The sequence below is a fragment of the Populus trichocarpa genome, chromosome 3, assembly GCF_000002775.5.
Source record: "Populus trichocarpa isolate Nisqually-1 chromosome 3, P.trichocarpa_v4.1, whole genome shotgun sequence".
NCBI lineage: Eukaryota > Viridiplantae > Streptophyta > Magnoliopsida > Malpighiales > Salicaceae > Populus > Populus trichocarpa.
Genome location: NC_037287.2, coordinates 8439087 through 8447205, shown reverse-complemented (window position 1 = coordinate 8447205; position 8119 = coordinate 8439087). Strand labels below are relative to the sequence as shown.

The 8119-nt window shown below is 36.0% G+C and overlaps 1 protein-coding gene across 1 annotated transcript; it reads left to right on the top strand.

Annotated features, from left to right (window-relative positions):
• The first annotated feature begins 2544 nt into the window (after window positions 1-2544).
• LOC7475736 (gibberellin 3-beta-dioxygenase 1) lies at window positions 2545-4665 on the top strand. Its single transcript, XM_002303240.4, has 2 exons — window positions 2545-3575; window positions 3989-4665. Exons 1-2 carry the CDS (start codon window positions 3085-3087, stop codon window positions 4617-4619), a joined length of 1122 nt encoding a protein of 373 aa, XP_002303276.1. The 5' UTR covers window positions 2545-3084; the 3' UTR covers window positions 4620-4665.
• The last annotated feature ends 3454 nt before the right edge of the window (window positions 4666-8119 follow it).

Below are 8119 nucleotides of genomic sequence, written 5' to 3'. Positions count from 1 at the left end.
TGATTAGGGATTTTATTATTTATGATCGATTAAGGATAAATAAACCAACATTTTATATTTTCCTAAAAATCTTGACCGAAAAGATAATAAAATTTCTTAATATGTGACTTTATCATAAATATCCTCTGCATTAAAAAATATTTATGACATGTGAATTATATTTATTTGTAAGAGCAATATAGGATAAATGAACCATTATTAGTCATTATTTTATAAAATTGCTTAATTGGTAACAAGAGAAATTACTATGTAATAGTAAATTTCATAATAATAAAAAATACACAACTATCAGTTTCTATCGGTTTAGATAAACCTTAGCATAAAAACAAATCAAAGACATTTTATTATTAAAAACAAGCAATAATACAACTTATTTTAGATAAGATATACAAAGTAATGTATATCTTCGGTATTATATAACTAACCTCTTATATAGAAATTTTAAAAAACCAGTTAGAATTTCTAGTCATCATAAAACTAATTTGGGACTCGTTTTTTATATTTTTCCTAATCTCACACTTATTTCGCCTCATGTCCACGTACAAAAAGAGAAAAATAAAAAAGCTGGAGGACTTATTTTTAACAATTGGCAGACAGAAGCGAAAGCTTATGAGAAAAATTAGAAGCCCCCAAAGTGTGGCAAATAGACCAAAACACAAGCTAGTTCTTTGCGTTTTCCCATTTTTCTTGATGATCCGATTGAATTTATTCATAAAAAAGGATGGATCCGATTGATCTGCGCTAATCACTAGTGATAATTATCTTGCAAGTAACCAAGTTTAAGGATAATAATTAACTCTTGGATGTATTATATGTAATGGCCCGACCATCGAAGATTGTTCCACGTGAACAACGTAATGCATATATGCATGTAGAAGGACTCCTATGCATGTGTGTGCGTGGGGATCACAAGCTAATGTCCAATTTATGATGGGCATTACACAAGGGATTCGATAGCCCAGGGATAATTTATAAAGTGACTAAATAATAAATATTACATCACAATATTCTTGTGTATTAAAGGGCTATGTGACTATGGCAACCACACATTTTAAAATAATAATAATAATAATAATAATTAAAGGGCACAAAAAGAAAAATGTGTATATGTTGTTAGCTACTTGTGTATGGATGGATGTTAAAAAGAGAGTGAAAAAAAATCTCATGAAGCAAATTCTACAGGGACGCCTCTAAAATGCTTGTGGTTTCGAAGAGGTGATAGCTAGTGTTCAGAGAGCCCACATTTTGTCTAGTAGGAAAAAATAACACAAAATCTAACAGCAAAATACCAAAATAATTTTACTACTTTTCATGGAGACGTTCAAATGCATTTACATGTAAAAAGGGAGCACTAGTGATAGCGACGACAATGTATATCAACCGATAAGATTTTTATTATATTTATATTTGATCAGAATTTATATATTTACATGTTATTTATTGAATTTTAAAAATCTATATGGATATTCATCACCCAACTACCTTTTATTATTTAATATAAAATAAAATAAGAATATATACAAGGTTAGATATGGATCGAGCTTGATAATATTAATACGGCTATTAAGAAAACTAACTTATTCATGTTAGTTTGAATCACTATCCATTAGTTCAAATTACACATGAATTCCCTCTTTTATTTCTGTTTTGAGGGACAATTGTGACCTTCGGGATAACCCTAGCCAAAGTTGCAATGTGAACTCCCTCTTCCACCATCCCATGGATTTAGGACGAGTTTTCTTACACTAATTTTGAAAGGCCAAGTGGAAAGGTCAATATGGTCATAAGACCATCGAAGGTGGGTATTAATTGTCTTGTAGTGAAGAGAGATTAGTTCAAGATGGAGGGTTTGGATGTTTTTTTCTACTCGAGGACAAGACAAAGGCACATGGAGAGCGAGGGGGCAACCTCTCCCTTTTATAGGAGCCCTTGTGGTGTGAGACTCGGAGAGGTTGTGATGCCTTTCATTTCTTCAGTTTATATTGTTTGAAGAGGACGAGATGGTCCTTTCGTTTTTGTTCTTTCCCTTGTCCAATGCCAAAACACTCGCCTGCCCTTTCATTTCTTGTCTCCTTCTGTGATCCATCAACTCTCCCCCAAAACCACTCAAGACTCCAAAAAAAAAAAAAAAAAAAAAAATCATCACTCCCTCCAACACACACTAATGCCCTCCAAGATGTCCCCGTCTTTATCCTACCTTCGCCACCACCAGCATGATCTGTAGAATCTAAATACATACAAAAATGTTCTCTAATTTAATGCCGCAAGTGAGGATTTCTGAATCCTACAACGAATTATGATCAAGAGTAGCTTGTGATATAATTTATATAGAAATATTGTATGATTTTAAACTTCCATGCATTATAAACATCTAATTATATTAAAATGCGTGTCCGTATAACTAGTTAAGAGATACGACAAGACTCTTCACTCATTTCAGGTGGCATTTATGTGGGAATTATAAATAAGATTTAAAGATCAAATTGAAAGCATATATTTATGGGAAAGTGTAAAAGAGCTAGTGGTGGAAGATTTTAATAAATTTAATAGAAGAAACTTACTCCTTTACCCTCCTTCAAGAATCTAGATTACAACCTAATTAACCATTCCTTTTACCATTTGGATTCCAACTAGTTCTGCTGATTATTTCAATAGCTAAACTACAAAACCATTTACTCGAAACGCATACAAGAACTCGTCTCTCCCGTCTCTCTCTCTGGTTGTAGAGTTTGTAAAACATATACTAAGAGTAAAATATATATTCATGAAGTGGGCCCATTGTCACTCTCTATATATAGAAGTTACATGCCCACCATAACTCTCATCACAAATCTCACTCTTTGTGTCATCGCATGTTTTCTTCATTGGAGGAAAGTCCCACTATGTTGCCGGAGCTTGTTTCTCGAGTTAACGTATCAAACTCAAAGAGCACTCCTTGCTAATTCCCAGATCAACCTTCACCTTGTCTTTGTTGTTTTATAGAGACAAAAGCACTCTCTCCTTGCATATCCTCTCTGTTTTTAGTGCCTGGAGATCACAAAACTCCCTATCTCGCTCAATCTTTCCCCTCCAGTAAATTTCACCATGCCTTCAAGATCATTGACAGACGCCTTTAGATCCCACCCCGTCCATCTACACCAAAAGCACCTTGACTTTTCCTCTCTTCAAGAAATACCTGACTCACACAAATGGACTCAACTTGATGACATTGAACAACAACATCCTTCAGTTGAATCCTTCATCACGGAATCTGTCCCCGTTATCGATCTCTTAGACCCTAACGTCCTTCAAAACATAGGCAATGCATGCAAAACTTGGGGTGTGCTTCAAGTCACAAACCATGGCATCCCTATTAGCCTTCTTGAGAGCGTTGAGGGTGTTAGTAGGAGCCTTTTCTCTTTACCTGTCCAGCAAAAACTCAAAGCAGCTAGATCACCCGATGGTGTTTCTGGCTATGGTGTGGCTAGGATTTCTTCATTTTTCTCAAAGCTCATGTGGTCAGAGGGATTCACCATAGTTGGTTCTCCACTTGAGCACTTTCGCCAACTTTGGCCCCAAGATTACACCAAATTCTGGTACTTGGTAATTTCACATGCAAGTGTAAAAATTCATATACATAGACACTAGCTAGCTACTCGTTTTGTTTTTTTTTTTTCTTTTTGGGTATTAAAGGAACCACTGAAATAATAAACACCAACTCAATATTAATTAGTGCATGCTTTCGTATGGACTAGTGGGTATTAGTTTGGTATTGGAGATCAAGCTTTGTGGTAAAACACAAACTCCATTTTCTCTCCGTAATGCAATTAGCAAAGATAACAATGAAAGCTAATGGACCCACTTGAAGGATTTGGAGTGATATAGTGTCAACAGACAAAATCCACTTGCGGTTTGCTTTATTTTATATCCATAACAATAGCATCTTTACTATTTGATACAGCCTTTTGTTTTCATCTTTCTCTAATGATCAAATTTCGACTTTTTACAGCGATGTAATTGAAGAACATGAGAAAGAAATGCAAAAGCTAGCAAGGAGGTTGACATGGTTAATGCTGGGCTCATTGGGCATAACCAAGAAAGATTTAAACTGGGCTGGACCGAAAGGTGAATCCAAAGAAGGTGGTGCAGCCTTGCAACTGAACTCCTACCCGGCTTGCCCAGATCCAGATCTGGCAATGGGTCTTGCTGCACACACAGACTCCACTCTGCTGACCATTCTTTACCAGAACAACACAAGTGGATTGCAGGTGCTGAAAGAGGGAATTGGGTGGGTCACCGTCCCACCAATCCCAGGTGGGCTTGTTGTAAATGTAGGCGACCTACTCCATATCCTATCAAACGGGTTGTACCCGAGTGTGCTCCACAGAGCGGTGGTTAACCGAACCAAACACAGATTATCCATAGCGTACCTCTACGGGCCACCATCAAGTGTTCAAATATCACCCATACAAAAACTTGTAGGCCCAAATCATCCTCCTCTCTATCGCCCAATCACTTGGAATGAATACCTTGTCGCTAAAGCTAAGCATTTCAACAAAGCATTATCATCGGTTAGGATTTGTGCTCCTCTAAATGGACTAGTTGATGTAAACGATCATAATAGTGTAAAAGTTGGTTAGGAGATGAGTGATCACTTTTTACAAGTAACTTCAATTTTATCCTGAAGTTTTGCCTTTTTTTTCTAGTTATAGCTTGCTTCATTTTTTTGTTTTTTCCTCAAAGGACTGCAGTTTTTCAAAATTTTCATTGGTTGACCACGTCACGAACACTAATTTCCTGGTGGATTGTTGTATGGTAAACTAGAGATGAAACATGTACTATCATAATGGAAGAGTTGTTGGGTTAGTACCTATGAAAAAGGATAAGCTATATCAAATCATATAAAGGCATAAAGACAAGATGCTCTCTATTATGTCTTTTCTCTCTATCATGTCTTTTGTCTTTGTGTTGTTCATTGAGAAAGAGAGGAAAAATATACACATGCAAATCTATCTTTAATCAAATTTTTGAGTATTCAAGTGTGAAAGACATAGAAGACGACATCTTTTTGCCCTGGATATGACGAAACATCCCCATCTAGTTAAATAAGACAACAATCAACATTAAATAATCGTAATTAGTTCTTAAACTTTGAAGTTGATAAAATTTAATTAAGAAAAAAAAACCTTTGAAAACAACAATCATTCCTCCAACGAATAAGAAATGGATTACCGAAATTTAATAAAATTTAGCAAAAATAGTGCAATTTACAAATACATGGATCACGCTTGGAGCCAGATGCAAACATGAGAATATTCTTAGTAGATCAAATCAATTTAAATGAGGACACAAACGATTTTTGGTGTTGGCGGTTAAATCGCTGTTTCATTATTTTTTGCTTTAAATTAAGTTTTATTGATGTTTTTTTATTGTTTAGATGTGCTGATGTTAAAAATAAATTAAAAAAAACAAAAAAAAAACATTATTTTAATGAGATAAAATTTGAGAAAGTAAATCTTTGTTCACTTGTTATGTGGAGACAGAGAGTAAACCATATATCTATTGTTCCGCAGAAGGTAGTTACAGAAGGAGGGAAAATCAGCTGTAATGACAGCTGGTATAACTATAAAACAGTTATGATAAGTTTCTAGAGTTAGACAGTTATAACAATATAACAGATCAGTAACAATAAACCCAACAATATCAAGTTGGGTAAATCACGTAACAGACTCTTCTAGTTTTGGCTTATCACCCCCCTCGAGTGAAAGGGTCTGAGAACTATACAAAGTTGTGTTTTGAGGGACAAGAACCTTAAACTTGTGAGATGCTTAGTCAACAGGTCTGTTAGCTGCTCTTCAGTAGGAACAAAATGCAGCTGTATCTTTCCTCTTGTAACTTGATCTCGGATGAAGTAAATATCGATTTCTATGTGCTTCATTCTAGCATGAAACACATGATTCTTTGCCATATGATAAGCATTAATATTATCATATCAGAGTAGAGGAATTACAGGTATGGATACACATAGTTCTTGCAATAAGGCTTGCATCCAAACAATTTCAGCAGTAGCTAAGGTAAGGCCTCGATACTCTGATTCTGCACTGTTGCGAGACATAACCTTTTGTTTGGTGGAGGACTAAAAGACTAAGTTACCCCTAGATAAACCAGATACCCACTTGTACTGCACCTATCATCAGGTTGAGCACCCTAGTTTGCATCGGTGAATCCTTCTATTGTCAAGTGGCTTGAAGGACTTAACAATAACCCATCTTGCATAGTTCCTCTTAGATACCAACAAATCCTTTTGACAGAAAGCTAGTGAGCTGAGGTTGGCTGTTGCATGAATTGGCACACCTTATTAATAACAAAAGCTATGTCAGGCCTGGTTATGGTAAGATATTGAAGTGCCCCTACTACACTTCGATATTGAGTAACCTCTTCCATAGGATCACCATCAAACTTAGACAAATTTTGCCCAATAGCACCAGGTGTTTTTGCTGGTTTGGTAACAAACATTGCAGTTCTATGCAGCAGATCAAAAACATATTTTGTTTGGCTTAAATTCATTGAGCCTTAATTGTAAAAGACCTTTATACATAGGAAGTAGGATAGCTGCCCTAAGTCTCTTAAGGTAAAAACAAACTTAAGCTTAGCAATGAGTGAAGAAATCCGTGTTGATGAGATGCCGGTGATAATTATATCATCAACATAGACAAGGATGATCAAAATTGTGGATTCACCAAAGTGTAGAAACATAGAACTATCAGTCCTAGAATTGTTGAATCCCCACTGTAGAAGAGCAGAACTGAGTCGTTGAAACCAAGCTCGTGGTGCTTGTTGCAGGCCATATAAAGCCTTTTTCAATCTACACACTTTGGTTGGGAATTTAGTGTGCACGTATCCAGGAGGTTAAGTCATATATACTTGCTCTTCTAACTCACCATTTAGAAAAGCATTATGAACATCAAGCTGTCGCATTTCCCACTTAAAACTGAGAGCAAAAGTTAATATGATTCGAATAGTTGTAGCCTTAAAAACTAGACTAAAGGTCTCAAAATAATCAGGACCATGAGTTTGGTTACACCCTTTAGCCACAAACTTGTCTTTATACCTTTCTATGCTCCTATCTGGCTTGTGTTTCAGCTTATACACCCACTTACAATCTATTATATTGACAGCCAAAGGTTGTTCAACAAGATCCCAAACGTGGTTTCGATGAAGAGCAACAATCTCTAGATCCATAGCTTGAGTCCAGTTTGGATCCTTGAGGGCTTGTTTGAGAGTGTATGGTTCTGAGATCTTTATAGTAGAGAGATCAAAACTGGTATTTTTCTTGGTTATACCACGTATTAATCTTGTTGTCATGCGTAGAGGTGGAGGAGAAGAGGAAGTCGAAGCCGCATAAAATGACTCAGGTAGGGTAATAGAGGCAGGAGTAGTTCCAAAACTACTCATAGAATGTGAATTGTCACTTATAAAAGTGAAAGAAGATGGTGGTGATTCGTGGCTACCAGTAGAATAGGAAGGTGAAGAAGTAAAAGAAGTTATAATTGCTAGAGTTAAAATCGTTGCTGAAGTGTCATTGGTTGGAGCAGGAGTTTTAGTGAGGGGAAATTGTGTTTCATCAAAAACAACATGAGGGGTAACATAGACCCGTCCAGTCAGAAAATCAAGGCACAAATATCCTTTGTGATTGAAGCTATATCCAAGAAAAATACACTAAACAAATCAATATTGCAACTTGTGATTGTTGTAAGGATGAATTAATGGGTAACACAAGCAACCAAACACTCTAAGAGACCTGTAATCAGGAATTTTGACTTGAAGTTTGAACTGCTTAAAGATAGGAAGAGCTTGATCCTTTGTTTGTGGAGGATAGAACCATGTGTACTGGGAGTAATCATCTAGAAATAAGATGAAATATTTAGCACTAGATGTAGCTTTGATAGAGACAGGTCCCCAGATGTTAGTGTGAACAAGTTCCAAAGGTTTGGATGCACGAGAAAGTGAAAGATGAGTACGTAACCTATGTCTTTTAGCAAGTTGACAAGAAGAGCAAATAGTAGAGCAAACCGTATCTTTATTCTTTCCACAAGAAACATTACAACTTTGCATTACTCGGGTTACAATGTTAATGGTA